Raw genomic sequence first — 26,561 nt, forward strand, 5'->3', positions numbered from 1 at the left:
AGAAAAAGACCCGGCCTGCAATAGGCCAAAAGAAAAATTACGCATTTACTCTTTTACACTTTCACACACACATTTAGGGTCTTAAACTGCTTAAACTATGGTATTTCTTACTCTGCTTCCTACTAATGTTCATTTAATCAACCATTTTCATGACAACTAATCAGAAAAAAACATTTAAATAATTTTCTGACATAAAATTCTGTATGAATTAGTTGCTCCGACGACACATTACTCTCACTCTTTTACTCACCACCACCGCGCTTAAAAAAAACACAGCAGGGGGTAATTTACAGCGCATGGCATGTACAGAAATAATGCAAGCTCAAATTAGCATCTCCTTAATTATTTAACAGTAAACAACTGGTCGATACCAACTAATTCACTCACAAAATTAACAATAAAATTCACTCACAAGAAAAGTTCAGTCATAGGCACACACTCCAACAAAGGAGCACGGCTCACAAACTCCAGGTTTTTGTCCACTTTGCAGAGACAGGTGACATGAGGACAGAGTAAATAGTGTTTTAGATATCTAACTTCACAAAGCAATAGCTCTTGCTCGACTTTAAACGGCTAGTATGACTGCTGTTAGCAAGCATGGCGGCGACAAGTTAACCAACACACGTTTTTTCCTCAGCTCGATGGTGGCACTATATCTCCACTTAATTTGACGAACTGCCAAAAAGGGGAAAGTTTCTCCACTCAACCTCTTGTATTCTTCAGCAAAAAAAAACAACAAAATATCAATTTCTCCAACACAATCCAGTGTGTAAATCCTCAGAGCAATCCAAGGTGTGTCTGTCTGATCCCGTTTGCGCGGAAGATAGAGAAAATCGGAAATGCAAGTGAGCTTAATCGACATGGAGCAAGCTGGCCTCTGATTGGCTGGTAAGGGATATCAGCCCTGTATCATGCGCATGTCACCTGAACTCGCCAATTTCAGTGCTATCCTCCTCCCATGTCACCTGAATCTTCACGTCAAAACTGAGCACATAAAGCACTTTCACCTCCAGTGAAATGAAATGAAATATTTTTACATTAAACATTTTAACCCTTTTTAGAGTGAATGAATTTATTAATGCACTAGTTTGTCTTTTTAATCAACTTCTAATTTATTTCTGCATGGAAAATATGACTTTTACCATCATCATTTTTATCTGACATTTCTGGATTACAATGTAATATTTAATGTCTAATAACTTGGGTTACACCAATGTCTCGGGTGGCCAGGTCTTTGTAGATGGTTCGTTCTATGTCTTGCCAGGCCGGGTTTGAATTGGTGGTCCAATGACAAATATACTGCAATTGATGGAAGAGGAAGTAATGATAGAAATTTGGGGCATCAAGTCTGCCATATTGTTTTGGTTTTTGAAGAATGCTTAATTTGATCTGGGGTTTTTTTTTCCTTTCCAATAGAATGAGTTTCAGAGAGGAAAACCAGACCAGGGGTGGATTGACGGGTGACTCTGGGGAGAATGTTCATTTTAACAGATGCGATATGGCCAATTAGAGATAGTTGGAGCTTATTGATTGAGATCTTCTTTGATATTTTGTAGTAGTGGTGTTAAATTCAGTTTGAAAATATCCTTTGGGTTTTTGGGGATATGGATTGTGAGGTATTTGATGGATTGAATAGTTTGTTTATAGGGTAAGTCCCCAACCTCAGCATCCCAGTCAATATGAGTAAGAGGCAGAATCTCAGACTTGGTCCAGTTTATGGAGTAGCCAGAAACCCTGCCAAAACTGTTGATGAGTGTATGGACTGATGGTATGGAGGTGGAGGGGGCTGTTAAATATAGTCGAATGTCATCTGCATATAAGCTGATCTTGCGGCAGTGTGAATTTGTTTGAATACCTGAGATGTTATTGTTCTGTCTAACGGCTGAGGCAAGTGGTTCGATGAACAGTGCAAAAAACAGTGGTGATAATGGGCATCCTTATCTGGTACCTCTGTTTAGGGAGAAAGATTTTGATATTAGTCCGTTGGTGATTACAGATGCTGAAGGTGAGTTATACAGAATTCTGATTCAGTTGGTGAAATAAGGGATGAAGCCCAAATGGTTGAGGGAGGTGAAGAGAAAGGGCCACCCTACCCTGTCAAACGCCGTTTCTGCATCTAAAGTTACTGCCATGGCTGGGTATTGGATCTTGTTGTATGTTTTGTTTGTGTATAGTTCTATTATATTTCATAATCTTCTCATGTTTTCTGAGGAGTGTCTCCCTTTAATGAACCCTGCCTGGCCTGGATGTATAAGTGAAGGGATTACAGATTCTAATCTTATTGCTAAAGTCTTGCTTATGATTTTTATGTCTGTGTTTATTAATGATATTGGATGATAGCTACAGCATTGTGTGGGGTTCTTATTTGGTTTTAGAATGAGCGTGATCAAGGCCGTATTCATACAATGAGGGATTTTGGAATTATGGAGGATTTTGAGAATCATGTTAAAGAGTAGAGGAGAGATAAGGAGCCAAAAGTGTTTATGAAATTCTGCAGGGAAACCATCTACGCCTGGGGACTTGTTGTTGGGCATAAGTTGCAATGCTTTTTCCAGTTCATTTATGGAGAGTGGAGTGTCCAGATAGTGTACTTTTACTCGGTGGATAATTTGGGGAGGGAGACACTCCTCAGAGAAGTGTCAGCTTCTGTGGATGTAGTGGTATGGTCTGGGGTGTATAGATTGGAGTAGTAATTTCTAAATGTTTCATTTATTGCTATATGGTCCTGTGTTATGTTTCCAAGGGTATCTTCTACTAAGACAATGTTACTTTTTCATTTTGTTGTTTCAATTGATTTGCTAATACCTTGCTGGTTTTGTTGCCAAATTCAAAATGTTTATGTCGAAATTTGAGAAGTGTGTATTGTATTTTTTTGTTAAGGAGGCTGTTGAGTTCATGTTTGATTTGAAGTACTTCTTTATTAATTGTGTTGGTAGGCGTTTGAGAGGCCAGGGTTTCCAGTCTCTTCACCTCTTGCTCTAGAAGGAGTTCTCTTGCAGACTCTTCTTTTTTCTTTTTTGTGGAGTATGATATTATTTTTCCTCTTAAGACTGCTTTTGCTGTTTCCCAAAGTGTGCTAGCAGTTATGTCCGGGGTGTTATTGGTTTCAAGAAAGGATGCCCATTCTTCTGTCCCTCTGGGTCTATGATAGTACTGTTATGAATGTATGGATTGGTTTTGCTGAAGAGAAAAAGAGTCCTCAGACTGAGTCTGCGCGAGTTTGTTTTGTTTGCGGAAGTTGTAAGGACAAACGGAGGCACACCGCTGGCTAAGAAAACATCTTTCTGTGGATTATTATCGCGTTTTGGACCAAATATATTGGCTGCAGTGGATCTGCTGGCCCTTTGTCAATGTTACCAGCCCGTTTTTGCCGGCGTGTTATCGATTCGTGGATTACTGAGAGACACCACCGGCTACAGGTATGATGGCAGTGTGTGAGTCCTGCCTTCCCACCCTCTCGAAACTACGGGAGAGCATCTCCGGTCTGCGGGCCGACCTAGAGGAGAGGGACAAGATCCTCCTGGACTTCTCCACTGTCGCCACGGCCCAGGCGAAACATATCACCTACCTGAGGGCATCCGGCTCTGGTGACGGTACGTGGCGGCCACGAACAACACCACCCTGCCGTGGACCGGCTCAATTACCACCGGAACTCCGGCACCAGCACTGGCCGAGTCCCGCTGGCACCGACAGGGAGCCAAGCCCAAGGCATCAGCACCTTCCACTTCCTGCCTTTGCCCCGCGGAGTCGCACTGCTTCACCGGGGAGGATGGAGTGGAGGGTCCAGTAAGCTCGACTCCACTCAGGCCAAGGGAACCCTGGTCGGTGGTGCACCGGGGCGCTGGAGCTCGGCCATCTCCTCCTCCACCACCTCCGGAGCTGCCACTGGACAACAGGTTCGACATCTTGAGCCAGCAGGATTTCCCTCCTGTCGGTGCCCGGTCCATCTTGCCGCCAGGACCTGTCCACCCAGCTGTCCGTGGCTCTCACCAGTCCAGGAAGTGGGATCCGCCAGTCCAGCAGGGTCCCTCCCCTCCAGCTCGGCCCGGAGCAACCACGTCGCGACCCCAGCAGGCTCCATCTCGCCCCCGCCGCACCTCCAGGGAGCCAGTGATGCAGTGGTAGGGACCTCCATGGTCAGGCACCCTGAAGCCACCCTGGAGTCCTGGAGGCCAGCATCAACAACGTGAAAAACCAGCAGTCTGAGGTCCTGAAAAAGGACTTTGTGTCGCTGATCGACCGCCTGTTGGACACGGGGAAGCGCCTAATTATCTCCGGCCTGCTTCCCCCACCACGCTACGGTGACGTCATCACCAGCCGGCTTTGCCAGTTGCACCTGTGGCTGAAGGGATACTGCCTGAGTAAAAGTATCCCATATGTGGACAATTTTATAGCGTTTTTGAACAGACTTTGCCTTTTTAAACGGGACAATCTCCACCCCAACCAGGAGGGTTCACAGCTTTTATCAGTCAACATCGATCTCACTGTCCAGTCTTGCACTTCAGCCACCTCCTGACTAAATGGTACAACTCACGGACACGGGTCCTCTGCCCCACACTCACCCGCACCCTCGCCCACCACATGTTTCACCCACACCATACACACCTTTACATCAGTAACCTCCTCTCAGCCACCAAAAACTCAGGACATTCACTCGATTAGAACAATCACTTCACACAGACAGTTAAAATCCAGGAATGTTTTTAGACCCAGCACTGTTCTTAACATTCCTTTAAAACACCATGATAAGCACACGTTCAGCACAGATATCAAATTAGCTGTGCTGAATGTGCGCTCTCTTTTAAACAAATCCTTTATCATAAATGATTTGATTTTAGACAAAAAGCCAGATGGCATTCTCCTTACAGAGACATGGCTTGGCACAGATGCACCTGTTGTTCTCACTGAGGCCTCCCCACCAAATTTTAACTTTTTATTCTCTACTGGGGGGGGGGCAAAAAAGGAGGCGGAACTGCATCCATCACAAGAATTACAATGTCTGCAAATGCAGTCTCTTTTAACAGTTTTACATCATTTGAGCACCATGCCTTTGTTTTTAGCAGCCCTCCTATTCTTTGCATAACGGTCTACAGACCACCCAAGTATTCATCCTCTTTTATCAGCAAATTCTCTGAATTCTTATCAATCATTCACACCACCTACAACAGGATTTTAAAAACTGGTGATTTTAATCGACACATAGACAACAGCTCGGACCCAGTATCCAGAGAATTTTTAAACCTCTTAAACTGTCTGGATTTTAACAGCACGTTACACAGCCGACCCACGACACACCCTGGACCTGGTCATAACTTATGGCCTGTCCATGGGTGTGTCCTCTGTTGTGGATCTGGCTGTGTCTGACCACTATTGTGTGTTTTTTAACATCACCAGTTTTAATCAGTGGGAGGCTCCAGTAAGAACAGTGAGGAAATGCTACCTAACTCCTGAAGTGGCTGCAAATTTTATCCAGATTTTACAGAGCACTCCTGCAGAGATTTTACCCGCATCCTGTGATTTTATCGTTGACGATTTTAACAGCAATTTGAAGTCAACGCTGGACTCAGTGGCTCCTCTTTGAACAAAAACAATTAAGAAAAAACCTATACCTCCGTGGAGAAATGAGAAAATTAAGCAACTGAAAAGAAACTGCAGGAGTGGCGAAAGGAAATGGAGAAAATCAAAACTAACAGTCCACTATGAAGTTTTACATCAACACCTCAAAACTTACAATAGCACTATTAAACAGGCAAGAATCTCTCACTTCAAAAAACTGTTACGGGCGTCAGGTGTTTGGTTCTTTTAATTTGTGTTCTTGAGCCTCTTCAGTTCAGCAGCGTGGAACCCATGACGTCACCGGGGATTCCCTTTCGCGGCGGCTCCTAATTTGGAGATGCTCTCTCTCTCCAGTCCCAGAACCGCCCCCCCCCCACCCCCCCTCCATGAGTGTTCCCGACCAATCCAGTGGCTCCAGCTGGTCTCTCCTCTCCAATCCGGGCACCGCGCACATTATAAAAAGTGTGTGCTGTCGACGCTCGGGTGCGGCTGTGATTTCAGTGATCAGTTCGCCTCGTCGTGCCTCTTCGAAAAAGTTGTAAAATTAGTACTGATAGTGTGTCTAGAGTTTTGTTCGATTAATTGCACTGAGGCACTAGGTTTGGGGAGCTGGGCTATAGGTAGTTTATTTTGTTTTTCACACATCACCGTGCACCACACCACCGGCAATTTTTCTGTTTGCGCACTAGATTTATGGGTGGTGGTCCCCGTGTAATTTTTGGTTGAGGTAAGAAACAGGGCAGGCAGCTAAATTTCTTCTTTTTGTTGTTCTTGGTAGGCTAGGCAATTTTGGGGTGGAATTTAAGTTAGGCGTAGCTGTGTTTTGTTTGTTTTATGATTTGCCGCCACCCGCCGCCCTCTCCCTTGGTTATTTCTATATTTGAGTTTTGTTTGTTGTTGGCAATAATTGTTGTGGTGGTTTTGGTTTGCATTAAACAATAAACGGCATTCTGCCTTTTTTAACATCACGGCACCGTGTTGCTTCCCTTTTTCCCTAGCGTAATCCATCTAAGGGTCGTAACAAAACTAATCTCCGACCACAAAAATAATCCCAAATTTCTCTTCTCCACCATTGATCTTTTAACAAACAGTAATTTTAACAGCTCTCATAAGACAATAACAAATACCCTGTGTGAAGACTTTGCAGACCACTTCAGGTACAAAATTGATAACATCAGATCCAGTCTTTTATCTCAACAGGTTTTAACTACCAACACGTCTGGATCGCAGGTTCTACCTGAGGAAACACTGGAGAGTTTTGCCCTGGTTGATGCAAGGACACTTGGTCGAGTTTTCTCCCAGGTAAACCCTACAACCTGCCTTTTAGATCCAATTCCCACACCATTTTTTTAAAACACTCTATGGATTCTTTGAGGAACAGCTGTTATACATGGTGAATTGCTCTCTTCAGACAGGTGTCTTCCCCACCTCCTTTAAAACGGCGGTGGTGAAGCCCCTTCTGAAGAAGAGCAATTTAGACCCCAACATTCTTAATAACTACCGACCTGTATCCAACTTACCTTTTTTAAGTAAAATAGTAATAAACAAAAATAACATTTTAGAAAGGCATCAGTCTGGTTTTAGGATGAACCACAGTACCGAGACAGCCCTTTTAAAGATTTTAAATGATATCAGGTCCAACTTGGATAACCACAAGCTCACAGTCTTGGTACTGCTGGTTCTAACCGCCGCCTTCGATACGCATTTTATTAGACAGGTTGAGGCACCTGGTCGGCCTCTCAGGTACTGCTTTTAACTGGTTCATCTCATACCTCACTGACCGACACTTCTTTGTAAGTTGGGATGCATGTTCCTCAGGAACCCATGAGGTCAAGTGTGGGGTTCCCCAGGGGTCAATTCTAGGTCCAACTCTTTTTAATCTGTACATGCTACCCCTCGGGGACGTCATCAGGAGGCACGGCATCAGCTTCCATAGTTATGCTGACGATACGCAACTGTACATTGCCGTGTCTCCTGATGACACAGGGCCAATTGGTGCCCTTTTTAACTGCATTTTAGACATAAAGTCATGGATGGCAGAAAATTTCCTTCAGCTCAACCAGGACAAAACAGAGGTCTTAGTCATTGGTCCTGAAGGCCAGAGAGAGAAACTTTTACCAAAACTACAAGATCTTAAACCAACACATTCTGTAAAAAATCTGGGCGTGATTTTTGACTCTGAGCTTACTTTTATTCCACACATCAAAAACATAACAAAGATAGGTTTTTATCATCTCAAGAATATAGCCAGAGTCCGCCCGTTTCTCTCTCAGGCCAGCACGGAGGTGCTGATGCATTCTTTTATCTCCTTTATTATTTCTATTTATTTGTCTCTTTAATCACGCTTCTTAGCATATTTATCTTTGTTTGTATCTTATTTTAGTTGCATATTTTAACAACATGTTTAATTGCTATTTATTTCATTTACTCATTTGATTTCATTTTATGTTTATGTCTTAGTCCCTTGGTTTTTAGCTCCAGTGTTTCCTCATGGTCAAATCCCCTCACTGGGAACTGCTCCTGGCCTACTGATGGGGGCACTGCTGAGGGGACGGCTCTGGCCTGGATGGCTGGAGGCCTCTGCATCTTGGTCTCCTGTCTGCCTGGGTCAGGGTGGTCTCGGGCAGCGCCCCCCGGTCATGAACCGGGGGCCCTCTCAGTGTTGATGGCCCCCAAAGGTGGCTTACTCCTTATCTTGTCTATATGGGTGTGTGTGTGCGTGCGTACGTGTCTGTGCGTGTGTTTCTGTATGTATTTATGGGGGCGGGAGGGCTGGGTTTTCTTCTTTGTTGTTTTTAGCCTCTGTGAGGCACTTTGTGTTGCTTTTTAAGTTTGAAAAGTGCCATATAAATAAATAAATAAAAATAAAATTTGAAGAGAAAAGGACTGCCACATTTTTTGGAGTTGTAATGTGAGGGGCAAGTCTGACCAATCCATCCGGCCTTGAATTTCCGAGACTCTGCTTCTGTAAGATGGGTTTCCTGTATTAGGCAAATGTCTAATTTCAATTTATGTAGATGGGTCAGCACTTTGGTCCTTTTGGCGGGTGAGCTGATCCCCGTTATGTTCCATGAGGTTAAGTTCAGTGTTACAGCCATAATTCTACTACAATTGGAGATGAGACAATAATAATGAATGATCTGGTCTTACTGTTCTGCTCAAAAACATGATATTGGGAAATGGTTGTGGGGGAAAACAGGGAAACAAGTAACAGGTAACATTGAGAGGGGTCACAAACATTAACAATGAAAAAAAAAACAAATAAGAGCACTGTGTACAGGTTTAAGAGAAGACTACACCTGATGAAGACGACAGGAAGTTAAGTGTAACTAAGGTACTTATGGTGGTGGTAAAATAATAATAATAAAAATTTAGAGAAGAGGCATGATGACAAATTAAAGGGGGGTGATCAGGGGGTGTCAGAAAGAAAAAGAAAATGTACATACACATACAAACATACATGCATACACACACGTGTACATACACATACACATGTACATACACATACACATGTATATATACACATATACCCATATACATGTACACACATACATATACAAATGTACATATACATACACATACATATATACATAGGTACACCCTTACCCATGTACATACGCACACCCAAATATGCTAATGTACACCGACATACATATACACCCATGTACACACCTATCCACCTGCTCCCATACCTAGGCATATACCTTTATTCACATCCCTACATGTGTTCATGTCCACAAGTACAGGCATCCAAACAACACACGCACACACACGTACACACACATCCACACAAGCACATAATAACACACACGATGAGAATATTAGGAAATATTCATGCACACATGTAGATCCAAATGGGGTGATGAGAGGCAGGAAATGGAGAGAGAAAGGGTGGGAGAGCGAAAGAAAGAGTGACAGAGAGAGAGAAAAGAGAGAATAGGAAAGAGAATCGGTGTCGATCGTGCAAGATGCATGATAGTTCCAGTTAGAGCCATGTTATGATGTTAGGGTCACAGAAAAGTTTTTCATCGATATAAAGTTTATCAACGGTGAGGGCGACCTTTCTTCCTTTCTCCCGGTGTTGTTTCAGGACTGGGAGTAGTTTTTTCGGCCGTTCCTGGATTTCACGGGGGAACTGGTTATTTAGTCCGTAGTCTGTCCCTTTGAGTTCTTTGCCACGACTCTTAATAAGTTCTTTGTGTTTGTAGTGTTCAAGTTTGGTGCTAATTGGTCTTGGTCTCTTGCTGTTATTTTTAACTCCAGTACGGTGGACTCTGTGGAAAGTTATGTTGTTGACGGTGTCGTGTGGTAGTTTCAGCGCAAATTGCATGAATTCCTTTGTTGTATGTTCTGGATCTTCTTGAGGTTGTTCTGTGATTCCCAAGAAAACAAGGTTATCACGCATGCTGCGGCTCTGGAGGTCTAAGATAGTTTCTTTCATTAGTTTGTTTTCGTTTTTGATGGTTTCCATGTTGGTAGTAAGTTGGCTGATGGAGAATTTTAAATCCTTGTTTTCAGCCTGCAGTGTGTCTATTTGTGACTGGGTGAACTCAAGACTTGTTTTGAGTTCTTTTATGTCGGCATGCATCATTTCGAGGATAGAAAGTTTGTCATTGATAGAGTGGAGTAGACTGACTTCAAGTGCTCTTAAGCTTAGAGGAGGTGTCCTCTTCTACGCACTTCTATGCACATAAACAGTATCTCTGGCCATTACAAACCTGTAGTCTGCCTTTGCATTTAAACACAAGCTTGTTTTAAATGCTGATAAACAAAATATATGATATTTTCAAAAATACAATAGAGTATCCTTGCAATGGCCCATAACCAAACCCTTCAGGTCTGTCAAACTGAGTAAATAGAACCTAATAGACAAAGGCTCTATTGAAAAAACTGACAAATTACCTGATCATATTTAATTACAGTAGTTAGAATATCAGATTACAGGACATTTTTTAACCTTTGAAAACTCTTTGAAAATAATTTCTGATCTTAATGAGACCACCTGTTTAAATGTGGGATTAATTACATGCAGAGTCCTTAATTTTCAACTAAATGCAGCTTTTTGCCCCTTCTGTAGGTTTACGATGTGAAACAAGGCAGCAGTCTTGTTGAGAAGATCCGATTGTTCATTCACAAAGTCACAGCTCCCCTCCACCCAAAAGTCGATGCCAACCGACCACAAAGCATCAAATCCCTCTCTCACCCATTCTCCAGAGAGAAGCAGCATCTGTGAGTAAAATTTCTCCTTAGTTAGGTTACTGGCAAATTTGAAACGGGAAAGAAGAAACTCAAAATTGTGATTTTTGTAATCAGAGCTTTATCCTCTACAATTCATGTTATTTCACTTTGGAGCAAAAGTGGGCGACTACACGCACACTTTTATTATTGTGACAGCAGAGAGAAGTAGCAACCACAGAGGTGTTAATTGGAATTAAAAAATTGCCTATGAGGCTGTCTGACAAGAGCATGGCAGGAAAACTGAAGCATCCCTCAGTTTTCTCCCCCCCTGAGGAAACAATCACAGTTAGCCTGAATCACAAACCTAATTTTCATTTCATCAACATTTATTGGAGAACAAAACAGCTAAATAATGCATTTAGACCAACTAATTGGATTAAGTAAAGACAGAAGTCATGACTTCACTTATACTTTCTGCTCAGTTGCAACAAGTGAATCCACTTTCCAAGGCAGTGGTCAGAGAGGACGCATGTCTTAGCATAAATGTCAGCCTGCTGGGATGTATGCAGGAGAGAGTGGGCAGTGAGCTGCTATATTTACAGCTCTGACTAACAGCTAACAGGAAAGCTCCCTCCACATCTTCTGCCTCATTTAATTTTCATCAGTTGTGAAAGCACTCCAGAGCATTGTAAAGTGTCTTTCAAACCACATTAACAGTTAGGCAATTCTTGAGTTGAATTATGCACTGTAATTTCTTGAGGTAATATTCAAGTTACTCCAGGACTAAATACTAGTAAATAAATTAAAATCCCAAAATTGCAGGTTTAATTTCAGATTAATGCTGTCTGTCAGTGGAGGCACAAGTATGATTTGGCCTGTTTCAGTGTAGACCATCAAGCACTATCAGCAACAAGTACTGACTGACTGACAGGAGGTGCCCACTCAGTATTTTTGATGAAATGCCTTCAGTGCACACATTTCCAAGTGCTTTTCTCTGTAGAATTACCTTCATATGCATGTGGTCTGACTGCTGCCTAAGGTATGTTTTTTAATTCCTACACAAAATAAGTAATTTATGCTCTCAGATTTATTCATGCACACATTTTCTCTCTCAGTGACACCTGTATGGCTCTGTAGCAGTAAAAGAGGTTTTAGAGTAAATGGAAAGCTACTTGTTTTACATTTATGTCAACATATATGACAATACATTCATACTGAACTTATCAGCAAAATGTTCAAAGCCATCATTCTTACATTTTTACTCCTACATCTGCCCATGGCAAGTAGTTAAGTCAATGTAACACAAAATCAGAAATTATTTACAGTCTATTTTGTTTGGTCCTTTCATTGCCTCATGCCTACAGCACCTTGTAACCATTGCTTTATAGAAATAAACTTACTCATTAGTATTACAATTTGTACAGCATACAGCACAATCTATCCATAGACTCTTAGACCACCTGTCAAGGGTGGTTCTAAAGGAACATGAAGTTGTCCCAAATCTGCTGTATAGTAGCAGAGATAAGCTTACAGACATGCCAAGAGACATCACAGTTAGAATAAACCATTCTACTCTAGTAAGAGATTCTGTGGATGACTAGAAGCAAAGCTAGTATGCTAAACTAGGCTAGAAGGTAGCCTAGGACCCCAGATATCAATAACAAGTAACCCCTTAACGCTCATTGTTTCAAAAACTGTAAGGTGGCAAACCTAATATGTTGTGGCTAAGCACAGTTAGTATTATTGTAGGTGGACAATAAATAAACAATATTAATCTGCACCATAGAACTTAATTCTGCATATGTTGAATGTCTTTCATCTCACCTTTCATCTCTTTTTCTTTTCAATCTACTAAGTAAAGAAAAAAAGTCAGTCTGCACTTTGGATCTGCAAGTAAAACCAGATGTATTTTGCTCTTTGTTGCCAGATTTGATCTGTCTGACAGGGACAAGTTCTTTGACAGCAAAACCAGGAGCTCAATAGTAAGTACTGGTTGTAGTAGATGAGCAGCTGGAAAGTGGTTCCTTCAGGAGGCAATGGATATAAAGTCCCAACCTTTAGTATGGGTTTTTTTCTGCATGAATCTAGTAACACAGCCCTGACACCTTGTGCTCCCTGATTTCTACTTACCTCTAATACAAAACCTTGCTTCTATGTAACTTTACATGGGATTGGCTCCCATGAAAAAACTAATAGATTCTGTAAATCTGCATTATACATGTGCTGCTGCATTAACATGCACGTCTACACAGCTAATTACTGGGTAATGTGCTTGGCCTGTCATTATTGAATGGAGCTCTTCAATCACAGTAGTTGCTGGCTCTCAGCTGAGCTTCAGCTCTCAACAATGAAACTCTGTGGAGTGCATTATGTTTTATGCTGACTTGATCAGCAACCTCTCAGAGGACAGACGTACAAAAATGTGTTGAAAACACATACTAGCAGGATTTTTTGTTGCATGGATGTTTTGTGAAACACCCCATAGTGAGACAAGACAGAACTGATCAGTTTGCCTGCTTCATTCTCCCTCCCACCTGCAATTATACAAGTAAATATTCAAATCATCTTCATCTACATTCTCATGTTTTTAAGAATGAATCTGCTCAGTTAAATATTTTAATGTTTTGTTGTGTCATCAGGTGTATGAGGTACTGAAGAGGACAAGATGCACTAGAGCCAAATACTCCATGGGTAAGGCCTATATCTCTAATGCAAGGAATAAATCAATATGCAATATGCAATTGTTCTGGGCAATTATTTTCCCAAGGTTTTCCTGTATTTTACCCATCTTTCCCGCTGTCCTCCCATGTAAATATTTTCCCATAATTCCTCTGTATTTTCAACCTTTATAAAACCAAAAAAAAGAAAGAAAGGTTGTCAGAAGGCACAACCTCCCCCTTCATTCCCCTCCAGTACAGCAGATGGCAGCATGTAGAAAAGTAGCTGTAACATCGAGTGTTGAGAGTCATTTACTCAAATGGCATCCGCCAATGATGAGGATGAAAAAGAAAATGAAGAAGAAAAAAAAAAAAAGTTTGCGCAAGCATCTTACCACATAGGCGGAGGCTTACACGTACTTAACAAAGAGCAAAGCAAAGTCATGCTCCTTGTAAAATATACTATATGGATTTTAGTGGATCACACAGAGAGAAAAACAGCAAAGCTGTCAAGCAAGAGGCAGAGAAATGCTGCCTGCTCCACCACTGACTGTATTTATACTATCTCTCCCTTTCATTTTCATGATCACCCTTTCACCAATTGTCTCACTTGCCAGGAGCTTCTCTCAAAATCACAACTCAAGCATAATGTGTAAGTGATGTGTACACATCCTTCAAGTAATACATAAAGTAAATACTGAATTTAAATGCTCTTTTTTATTTTCATTTATGTAATGCATGGATGTCCACAGCATTTCACTTTCAACCAGCTACCTTATTCTGATTGTGACAAAGTGGGTGAGAAGACACCATTTTCACCCATTGTCACCATCATTATCACCTTGCTTACACCTTTAATCATGCTTGTGAATTGTTGGTTTGGCCATATTTCCAGTAGTTATCTGTAATTTGCAGGTACATACTATCCGGGCTTGTTTGTGTTTCGCATTATGTTTGTTTACAGTTAACATACCACCATTTCTGGTTACAGTAGAAGACGGAATAAGTAACAATAAGTATTGTCAAGTTTACTTCCTTAAGTTGTTACTTACCTACCTACCTAACCCACCATGTGTTCCAGGAAAAAAGAGGAGGTGCCTGAACACTTCCTGTATTTATATACTGTGTGACATCAGTGTATAAATGTTGATTTTTTTTATGTTGATTGTGATGTGTGTATGTGTGCATGCAGTTGTATGGTATATTGTAAACTATGTGGAGTTGTTCTACTTGGAGGTCAGTGAGAATAACTTTATCACTTCCCTGTTCTCTAGAGACGTAGTGTAGTCACCTGCATCACGTACAGTACAGACTGGCTCCTGATGACGGAAGGTGGTATTTATAAAGAGTTGCTTTTTGGCTGTTACATGGGTTGGACTTCAGAGTGTAGCTGTGTCGATGTGATTATGCATTATCGCGAGCTGAGTTTTGTTCAGTTAAACGAAGTTAATGGTGTCAGTTTCTTTGTAAATAAACCACCTGTGTTAAAGATGGACATAGTTTTCGAGTTTGCCGCTGTGTGTGTCACTGTGTATCCTTGTCTACATATAAGAGGTACACCGACAGTGGTAAGGATGGTGGGGGGTGGGACGGTCCAAGGCGGGGCTCTGGGAAATTTCCCTTATTTTCGAATCCCAGTGTCGACGGGTATGATACAAACGTAGCTACCTATATGCAACCGTTCTGTTATCAACACAGTACATGACTGAAAGTGTAGACTAACTGTTGAGATTATTTAGCCTTGGTTGAGTTTGGCAGTGTCTTGAGTGTCATGTAATTGTCGGTTGAGGAAAATATAACAAATATGTTCAGGTTTGTTTCAGGCAGAAAATGCAAAATAAATATAGAAAATGAAAATAAAAATATTTTGAGAGCATATAAAGTCCAAGGAGATTTTGAGAGAAACCAATTCAGGCCAAGTCCACTCAACTTTATTTGTTTTAGTCTAATCAGAATGCAGCACAGTGAAAGAATGCACAGAAATGGAGCATAATATAAACATACAGAACATAAATAGTTCCTGCAGCTGGAACACTCCAGGGTTTGATCTTTCAGATTACTCATATTCTTGGTCAAGTTTAACTTTTGTTTTAGCAGTACTTGAGGAGCTGAAAAGGCTTATGCTCCTTCTGTGGTCCTGCAAAAGGTTATCCTGGCAGAAATACATGTAGTACATGTATATATTGTCATATATCATCATCAGATCACCAAAGAGGAAATATAACACCAGCCATTTCTAATTTTAACTAACTTGCTTGGTGTAACTTTCTTCCAGATCCCTTCTGCTGCATTTTAGACTGCTCTCTCTCTCTCCCTCCCTCTCTCTCTCTCTCTCTCTCTCTCTCTCTCTGTGTGAGTGTGTGTGTGTGTGTGTGTCCTGGATTATAATCCTGTTCAATATGCCTTTTTACAGGGATCACCAGCCTGCTAGCTAATGGTGTCTATACATCTGCTTATCCTCTGCATGATGTGAGTATCACCATCAGACACTATCAAAGCATTCTGTGCTACTGCACTCTACTGTATTCTGTAATTTATGTAAAATAGACCTGTTTGTGACTACAATTACTGTCAGGTTTCTCACATATGAGAACTCATAATTTCGTGTTAAATTGTATTAATTGAAAATAAAACTGTGTGTGGGGGCTTGTCTGTGTATGTGTGTGAATATTACAGGGTGACATCGAGGGAGTGAATGCAGAACCTAATGACAGGAAGGTAAGCAGAGCTAGTCCACCAGTCAATAAAGTGAATCTAGTGTCTAGTCAATTTAAAGAGAGCCATAACAATAAAATTACTGAATACTATGTCTCTATCAGATCAAATTCAATTAAATTTTAAGTTTTTATTTATATCACCAACGTTGCCTCATGAAACCTTCCTTATAGAGCAAGTCAGGACCATAGTCTTTAATGTACAGAGACCCAGCAATTCCCCTGAGCAAGCACTTGGCGATGGTGATGAAAGAAATAAACTTCCTTTTAACAGGCAGAAGCCTCAGACAGAACCAGGCTCTGGCTGGGTGGCCATCTGCCTGGGTTTAGATGGGTTTAGAGAGACAGAAAGAGAGAGGGACAGAGAGAGAGAGCGATATGTGCAGTAATGAAAATGATAACAATAACAGCTATAAAAATAATAGAAATATGATTAATAATAAAATAGTATATGGCAGTATATGTTATGTGTATGATAAAATATGCATATGTTAATAAAACACACATAGATAATATAATAGTATAATAATATAATCACTATATTATGTATGTAATCATAATAGAAATATGACTAATAAAAATAAAAGTAGCAGTGGGTGTGAAGCAGGACCAAGGTGGTAGCCGCAACCATGATCCACAATGAAAGCACAGCCACTATCCATGGGAACCTGTGAGACGAGAAGACACAAGGACTCTGGTGAAGAAGCCAACTTGCTTCCTCATGGATTTTAGAGTGAAAGGGGAGGTTAGATATAGGTCTTATAGTTGGTAAAAACCCTTGATCAAGAGTGGACTTTTTAATGACAGGTTTTATTACAGCTACTTCAAAGGACTGTGGTACATAGGGTGTTGATAAAGACAGGTTGATCATATCAAGAAAAGAAGTGCCAATAAAGGGCAAAACTTCTTTATGCAACCTAGTTGGGATGGGTTCTAAGATACATGTTGATGGTTTTGTCTGAAGAAATTGCTGAAGTTAGTGGGTGAAGGTCGGTGGGAGAATCAGGTTTAACAGCTGTTTCTGAAGTTCATGTTTTTGAAGTTAATCAGTACTAGTTGAGAGCAGGGGGTGATCAATTTTGTCTCTAATAATTAGAATTTGTATCATTAAACAAGTTCATGAAGTCATTACTGAGGCCTGTAGGAATACATGCTTCAGTAGAGTTATAACTCTCTATCAGCCTAGCTACAGTGCTGAAAAGAAACTTGGGGTTGTTCTTATTTTCCTCCATTAACAATGAGTAATAGGCTGCCCTAGCATTGCAGAAGGCCTTCCTATAAGTTTTAAGACTATTTTGCCAGGCCAAAACGAAATCCTTCCATATTGGTGGAATGCCATTTCCTTTAAATTTTACATGGTGTTTGCTTTAGTGTGCAAGTTTGATGGGCATACCATAGAGCTAATCTCCTGGTTTTATTATTTTCTTTTTTGGAGACGCAATAGAGTTCAGTGTCATATGTCGTGAGCTTGCAGCACTCTCAAGAACATTAACAATTTGGGAGGGACTAAAGTTAGCATAAGAGTACTCTGTTAGAGTCATGGCATGGCATTTTTGCCTAATCGGATGTATTTCAGTCGCAGTCACAGTCACACACTCTGACAGAAGCCAATTATGATAATGAGGTAACACAGTACTGAGGATATCATTATCGACATCCAGGTGAATATTAAAATCCTACACTGACTTTATCTGTTGTAGGCCTAAACTTGACAAATACTCACAATTCAGATAAAAATTAAGGAACCAAAGTGGTCTTAGGGTGTTCTTTACTCTATATATTCTTCAAAGATTCATATCCAAAAAACCTTTTTCTTCTTAAAATGAAGGTGCAAGTTAAAGGAGAATTCTGGTATTTTTCAGTCACACTACCTTCCACCCCCTGCCTCCATTGTAGAGATTTGAAAAACACTTGGTAAAACAACATATTTTGAGGCAAACAGTGTGCAGATGATTAGGTTGTTTGCCAGTTTGTAAGCTGGAAGTAGATTCCTCTGCAGTTACCTACAACAGCTAACCCAGGGAACTTATTTCGAATACGAACATTTGAAATGATTTCTGTAAGCTTTAAAGTTTATTTAGAAAACTTCAGGTGACTAAAACTGCTTGCACCTTAAAAAGAAATCATTTTATTAAATAAAAATTTCCATTGTCTAAAACTGCAGTTTCCATTTGTGTGCACATGATATACAGGAATAAATGCAGGACCTCACATGGTTTTTCTAGTTTTTGTCAGGTACGGAACAAATTAAGGAAACAAAATGTTCTCAAATTTTTGGACCATCAATTCTGTTCATAAATATGAATGTCTGAAAAGGTGTTTTTATTTTGAAATTGCCAGCTAGATTTTGGATGGCTTGTCCAGAGCAATACATTATTTGTAAGTGACTGACACATGCTACTCAATTAGTTTTGCCATGAGGCAAATGTTTTAAATGATGAGTAACAAAGTGTGATAGACTACCATGCTAACATGACAGCACTTTTGCATTTCTGAGAATTTTCTCCTGCCCTACAAGAATAAAATTAACTCAGCTATTGGCAAGAAAATAAGAGTTCATGCTGAGTCTGAAGTAATCTCCTCCCCTGCTAACACTCTCCATAATTATACTGTCGGCTGTGTGTCACCAAGGCAACGGCCTAATAATTCCCATTTTCTCAAGCATCAGAAAAGCTTTAGCTTGGTGCCTCTACCGCCACATATTGATATACTGTATATCACAATCCCACAAATACATATGCATATACATGTTTAAGAAATAGGTTTTCCTCAGTTATAGGAATGAGAGTGTTGAGATTTCAGGTTGAACATAAGTGTCTCGCGGGCTCAGTCTGCTGTGATCCGCCATCTGAATGATCCTCCAGACCTGCCTCTTGTGATCAAAAGCCTGCTCTTCTTGTCCTGTACGTCACTGCTCAGCATGTGCATGGAGTGTGTGATTGTGTTTGTCAGCTCCACCATTTCACAGTGCTGTTAGCAGAGTAGTTCTAGAAACACAGCACCTACAGAGAGTACAAATACAGTTTCCTGGGATTGCATGCTGGCTTTATAAATGACTTACTGAGATGTTTCAGTGGAACATGGCCATTAATGTCATTACTTTCACCTGTGCTTATCCCACAATGGCAAGTCAAAATGTCACAGAGGTCTATACGAGACCAGTGGGAACAGGGCAGCCAATATTAATTGTCATTGTATATGATTCCCTGCCCACAACAGTGTTTTTGTTTGTTTGTTTGTTTGTTTTTTCCCATTAAAGGCCTGACAGAAATCCGAGCTGGATTGAAATATGAAATAATAATAAGAATTGAAACAATAATTGTATTTATTCTAAATAAATAAAACAGTAAAATGTGCAGATAATGGCCTGTTTCCACTATATAATATAATGTACGAACATTTACTGTAATTATCAATTCCCTTATCTCTTCACAGCTGCTGTATGAGGAATGGGCCAGCTACAGTGTCTTCTACAAGTACCAGCCTGTTGGACTCATCAGGTGAAATAGCAGTGCTCTTGTGTCTCCCATCAAGTAAATTCTAAAAAACATTGCCAGATTTCATATGTCTGCCATAGCTGGTGCCTGCACCCTGCAGGCAGGAAAGACAAATGAGGACACTCATAGGCAGATGCTTCGCTGAATATATACACGCACTCCTCAGGGACTGTAGCACTGATATTGCATGTCACACATAACAAGCATGATGATGCAGTTGCCTAAAATTATCATATCAGCAGTTTTATTAATGTCATAAAATGCGGTTGGTAGAGGAAGTAAGAGGCTGAAAATTATTTCAAACATCCAAAGACAGCAGGAAAGGGCCTCTCTATATAAATGCGGCTTTAATGTTGATAAACATTACCTAATCATATTGACCATGATCTCATATGGGTAAGGCACTATCCCAATTCCAAAATAATAATAATAATGATGATAATAATAATAATAATAACAATAAACTTCATTTGTTCAGCACCTTACAAGACCATACAAGAAATGCAGCTCAAAGTGCTTTACAACAAATAAATCACATGCACCAAGTGCATCACATAAAAAAGACAGAATGAACATAAAAACAGGGATAAAAAAATGTATGTAAAATAAGATGGAGAATAAAATCCATTTGATAATAATATTATAGGATAGTATGGGGATGGAAATAAAGCAAATGCGTAACATAAAATGGAAAACCACTGAATAATAATAAAATAAAGTTAAATAGAGTACAAGGCAAAGCCCAAAAGTTTCAGACCTGTATCAGGAAGTCATAGCTAGTTAATGGCAGAAGTGAAGAGATTTTTAGCTTCCTGATACAGGTCTGAAACTTTTTGGCTTTGCCTCGTGCTTTTCACTTCTGCTCTTATTTTAAAATATGGTATTTTACTTGATTTTATGCATTCTATGGATACTTTAACTTTATTTTATTATTTTATTCTGTGGTTTTATGCATTTTCATCCTTTTTGTCATTATCAAGTGGGTTTTACAGTATTTTCAACTGAAATTCTTGTATGACAGATGCTATACAGATAAAGTTTATTATTATTATTATTATTATTAGTAGTAGTAGTAGTAGTAGTAGTAGTAGTAGTAGTAGTAGTAGTATGTTATTGAAGAATGATGCAAGCTCTTCACAGTTTGATGAAGAAAACTGTATGGGGCCATTGTTGAGGTCAACAGTGGAAAATAATTTTCTAGAGTTCTCAGCATTCTTTGTAATAATCTTGGTGATAGTATCATGATTGTGTATCAGAGGGGCATCCTCTAAAGGCTCAGTCATTCACAAGCAAGCATGGAGTCCACCACCTTGTTATTATAGTAAGGATAATACATGGACTCAGGGACACTTCGTGAAATTATTGTTTTTGCAAATGATTATATTCTGTTTTCATTCACATTTTACACAGCGTCAGAACTTTAGTGGAATCTTGGTTGTATGATAGTACAGTATCATAGTTCATTTGACAATTGAGTGTTGATGTTGTAAATGTAACACCTTTGGTGTCTCCTCCCATAGGAAGTATTTTGGGGAGAAGGTTGGACTGTATTTTGCCTGGTTAGGAGTGTACACACAGATGCTGATCCCTGCAGCCATTGTTGGAGTAATTGTATTCCTCTATGGCTGTGCCACTGTGGATGATAACATACCAAGGTACACACACACACACACACACACACACACACACACACACACACACATACACAAAGGCCGAGATAGATAGAGAGGGAGAGATCTTTCCACATGCTTCTATTTTTCACCGGTTGCTAAACTAAATATCTTGTAAAATAATTTTCTTGTCTTCTCTGTCTAAAACAAAAAAATATTTTCTTTCTCCTAATCCTGCATCTGTTCTTGTTTTTGTTTTACTTTTGCAGTTGCATCACAGATCTCTTAACACTGACATGGTTACTCCATCACTGTGGTCCATCTGAAAATTGTTGTTGAGGCACAGTTTTGCTGCCCTGCTAAGGGTTTTAGAATGTGAAATTGTCAGCCATACAAGAGCCTTGCCCAAATACAATAAAGTATAAAGTTGGAAACATTCTGAAATTCCATAAACAAGATTAGGAATCAGACATTTAATGATTGCTTTCAGACAGTTTTTGATGGTGGTGGGAGACATTCTGGTAACAAAGAGTATTGAGGTTTGATCCAACCCTAGTTACAAACCAAACAAAGTGACCAAACAGTTAAGTAAAATTATTTGTTAGCTATCTAACTTGCCAGGTGGCTAACTTATCAAAACAGCTGGTGTTAAAAGGTTAATACATTGACTAAACTACAAATCCTCACCACTTACCCTGCACAAGGTCAGTCCCCTTGATCTGTACCAGCATGAAAAGCTGATGACATTTTCAACTTGTGCAAAAAAATAAATAAATAAATAAATCATGTTTTAAATCAGATGCTACTCATTGAACAGACATCACTTCCTTACTTACTATCACTAAGCAGTGATTAATAGGTTATTGAGGGACAACTCTTGTTAATAGCCTAGTAGTTGTAGAATATGTTGTAGAATGAGATATTATAGAATTGTAGACATTTTAGAATGCTGCCTTCTTGGCCAGGTCACTCTTGTAAAAGAGATTTTAATCTCAATGAGGCTGTTACCTGGTTAAATAAAGGATATATCTTATAATTATTAAGTGCTTCATAATGACTAATAATGTACCGATATCAAAATCATTGCATTTAAAACATGCAGATAATGACATGACAACTCATTGTTCACAAGTTTTTCAGGAGCTCATCAGTCAGTAAAATTGTGATGGTAAGATTAGTAATGGAAAGATTTTACATGGTCAATGGAGCTCTAGGAAATGGTGATACATCTCAGACTCCAACGTGGTGTGACAATACTAAATCTGAGCCAACCAACAAAACTAAAATCATATGACATCACGACACCACGTGGCTAATGAATTAGTGGACAGGTTTGGGCTGTTGGGGAAGATGGATAGCCATCACTGTTTGTAGTGCATTCACTGTGGTCTGTGCATTTCAATTCAATTCAATTCAATTTTATTTGTATAGCAACACTTTCCATATGGAGCTGATACAGACCAAACTCTTTTACCCACAAAGACCCAACAATTCCCTCATCAGCAAAAACTTGGTGACAGTGGTGAGGAAAAACATGCAGAAACCTCAGGCAGAACCAGGCTCTGGATGGGCAGCCATCTACCTCAACAGGTTGGGTGAGAAAGAGAGACTGGCAGAGAGAGAGAGACAGAAATGCAATCACAGTAACAGTGACAGTGGAAGTAATAATAGTAGTAGCAGTTGCAGCGGATGTCAGGCAGGGCCATGGCAGGAGACGTAGCTATAATCCACAATTTAGATCCCGCCACTATCCATGGGAACCTGCAAGACGACAAAGCACAAAGATTCCGTGGAAGAAGCTAAGTTAGTAACATGCCTTGGTGGGACATGAAAGCATGCAGATGGAGAGGGAGAGAGGAACAGAGGAGCTTGGTGTATCTTTGGAGATCCCCTGACAGTCTAATGCTATAGCAGCATAGCTAGGGGCTGGTTCAGGCCAAGCCTGAGCACGTGCGTTTATGTCCTGAAGACACACGTGTAGTGTAGTTAACCGATTGTATTCTTCTGGCTTCATTGATAAATGTAGCTGGGTATCATCCGCACAGCAATAAAAATTTATGGAATGATAATGTTCCCTAAAGGAAGCATATATAAGGTGAATGGAATTGTTCCAAGCACAGAACCCTGCGGAAGTCCATAGCTGACTTTAGCGAACACAAGTGGAGTCATCATTAACATGGACAAACTGAGAGCGATCTGAAAAGTAGGATTTAAACCAGTTTAGTGCAGTTCCCTTAATACCAATGAAGTGTTGCGGTATCTGTAATAGGATACCATGGTCAATGGTGTTGAATGCAGCACTAAGATCTATGAAGACTAGTACAGAGACAAGTCCTTTATCTGATGCAATTAGAAGGTTATTTGTAACTTTACCCAGTGTTGTCTCTGCTATGATGCACTCTAAATCCTGACGGGAAAACCTCAAATAAACTATTGTTGTGTCAAAAGTCACATAGCTGATTAGCAACTGCTTTCACAAGAATTTTCGAGAGAAAGGGGAGGTTGGATATAGGTCTATAGTTGGCTAAAACCCTAAAAAGAAGAGGTTTAGTTATGATTATGTCTATTTTGGAGACATTCAATCACAGAAAATTTTTGGACATCCAGTTTTTCATTTCAGTGAGGAAGAACGCAATACAAGATGCATCGGTGGTGCCAGGTTTTATTGAGGCACACACTTGGGTCTCATCCATATAGCAATGGAAACATGTCATGTCTATGGATGAGTTACCCCAGGAGTTAGCATGTGTATGGTTAACAAGAGGGGGCCCCAAATAGATCCTTGGGGGACCCCAAAAATCTGCACAAGAAGAAGAGGCAGCTTCAAGTATTACAGCTGTGGACGTGTTTGACAAGAGATTAATCAGTTGATAGCCACATAATTGATGCCAATACAGATCTTCAGATAGACAATAATATTGTCTCACTGTGGTCCATAGTGTCAAAGGTTGAGTTGAGGTCAATGAGAATTAAAATGGAATACAGGCCAGGGTCAGTTGCAAGCCATAAGTCATTGGTGACCTAGACCAGAGCAATTTCAGTGCTATAAGGAGTTGAAACCAGATTGAATTTTTTGAAGATTTAATTGTTATCCATGAAAGAAATTATCTGAGTCGAAACATTTTCTTTCAAAAATGTTTGATAAAAATGGCAGCCTGGAGATGAATCAAAAGAAAATGTAAAAACACAGGGATCTAGTGAGCGGTTCTTTAAAAGGGGGTAAACAATGACATCTTTTAAACTTGAGGGAAAAACAAATAGACAGAGAACAGTTGATAATGGCTAGACCTGGATCTCACTTCAAGTCTCACTTCAAATAAATGAGCAGTCAGTCAGCAGTCTGAAGGGCAGGTGGATGATTTTGAAAATGCAACAGCAGGTTGAGGAACGTACTGTGGAACCCAAATGAGTAAATGTTGAAGGTGGGTAGGATTTGACAACAATCTCTTTCAGTTCAGTGTTAAATTGCTGCTGAATCTCCACTATTTTATTATCAAAAATTCAATTTTGAATCTCTCTGGGGTGGATTCAACTGACTGGCTAGGTGGGGGACCAATCACAGAATGTATGGTTTAAAACAGTTCTGGGATAGGAGTTTCTTGCTCCTTTAATTGTGTACTGATAAGTGGACATTAGATCTTTTTGGAGAAGCAAAGGAACAATATACTAATATACTAATATACTAATATACTATACTATCTTTAAGCTCATTAATTCTTCATTAAACCATAGCAGAGAAGAAGGTTTCAGAATTTTTCATCTAACTGCAGCTTCAGAATCTCAAATGTTCATGGAAGAGCGGTTAAAAACACTTACAAGCTTCTTCACAGAAAGACTAGATTGTTCATTGGTATTAAATAATGTGCAGGCAATAAAAGCTTGACAGAAGTGAGGAACAGAGAGTGGCTTTAGGGAGCAGGAGAAAATTGGTGTACGTGGTATGGGGTCAGGAGAGAGGAGTGGAACATCATCCACACAGAAACCATTGGAGAGCAGAAGATCAAGCATTGGTCACATTAAACAGTCTTGAAAGTAAAGTAGGAGTAAACAAAGAAAAAGAGAGGCAATAAACATGGAAATTAACCCAAGACTATGAATTTTCATATTGTAACATGATGACTGGAGAAAAACTAGAATATTACGGGGTCAGTAGATAAGACACATAAATTGGGCTGTTTACTGGCTTTTTTGCAATAAACAGAATTGAGCTGACTCAACAGCAAGGATGAAATAAGTGGTTTTAATGAGATTGTTTTCGTGTGGACTTTGTTTGATTTTGGAATTGCATGCTACCTTTCAGTGATCCTAACGGAAATGAATTAATTAGTGAGAGAAACAAAAACACCAGCACCAGCTGGACTTGCGCTGTCTTGGACAGGGTTATGGAATACAGAGTAAGGATGCTGGACAGCATCTTACTGCGGAAATTAAAGCTAAAAGCAATAAAAGCAGTCTAAAGCAGTATTGATATAATGTAATAATTGTAAAATTGTTAAGAATGATAATCGTCATATATCAACATATATGCATGTTATATTGGGCGTTGAGAAGCTTGGGGTACCATGAAAAAAAAAATCTGTTGAAGGGGTGCGTGATCTAAAACAATGTAAAAACCGCTACTTTATTCAAACAACACAGCAGCAGCACATACTTGAATGTTAATAATAATAATAATAATAATAATAATAATAATATGTCTCCCACTTCATATTTAAGTAGTTATATGCATTTGGTTTGTGCCATGGAACCTTAATATAAACTCTTGTCCTGGTCTATCTGCACCACCCTTTTGCCCTCTTCCACCCCTTTGAATAATTAATCTCTTCATTCCATCCCTGTTTATCCAGTATGGAGATTTGTGATCCCAGGAACAACATCACCATGTGTCCACTGTGTGACCACGCATGCAGCTACTGGAGGCTGGTGACAGCATGTGGTACAGCTCGAGCCAGCCACTTGTTTGACAACCCAGCCACAGTCTTCTTCTCCATCTTCATGGCCCTCTGGGGTAAGGACACGTTCTTATCCAATCATACAGTACAAGCAGCAAACAAAGAGTCCAATAAAGACTAGTAGATGAGAAGAACATTACAAATACAAGCTGTGCAGCTAAGCATAGCTGAAAATGTTGGAGTTAATTGACAGTACCATTTAATCTATTTAGGACACCTTTGCAGAAACATGGATATTGTACCTGAGGCACACATTAAATTTACAGTTGGTATACGTAAGCAATACATCACGACAGGCCGTGATATACACTCATTATACCACAGCTAAGGGGCGTTCTTCTATACCCCCTTAGCGTGGTATAATGAGCGTATATCATGGACTGGAGTGATGTATTGC

General features: G+C 40.0%; 1 protein-coding gene across 3 annotated transcripts in view; it reads left to right on the plus strand.

The window, feature by feature from the left end:
* Positions 1-26,561, plus strand: part of ano1a (anoctamin 1, calcium activated chloride channel a) — a 123,171-nt gene that overhangs the window by 58,006 nt on the left and 38,604 nt on the right. For all 3 annotated transcript variants that reach the window (XM_076746813.1, XM_076745164.1, XM_076745981.1), the window contains exons 5-12: positions 10,634-10,785; positions 12,662-12,716; positions 13,374-13,425; positions 15,805-15,860; positions 16,068-16,109; positions 19,541-19,605; positions 21,123-21,257; positions 26,060-26,220. In XM_076746813.1, the coding sequence (XP_076602928.1) occupies positions 10,634-10,785; positions 12,662-12,716; positions 13,374-13,425; positions 15,805-15,860; positions 16,068-16,109; positions 19,541-19,605; positions 21,123-21,257; positions 26,060-26,220 (718 nt within the window). The remainder of the gene's footprint in view (positions 1-10,633; positions 10,786-12,661; positions 12,717-13,373; positions 13,426-15,804; positions 15,861-16,067; positions 16,110-19,540; positions 19,606-21,122; positions 21,258-26,059; positions 26,221-26,561) is intronic.

The sequence above is a fragment of the Chaetodon auriga genome, chromosome 1 (genome assembly GCF_051107435.1).
Source record: "Chaetodon auriga isolate fChaAug3 chromosome 1, fChaAug3.hap1, whole genome shotgun sequence".
Taxonomy (NCBI): Eukaryota; Metazoa; Chordata; class Actinopteri; order Chaetodontiformes; family Chaetodontidae; genus Chaetodon; species Chaetodon auriga.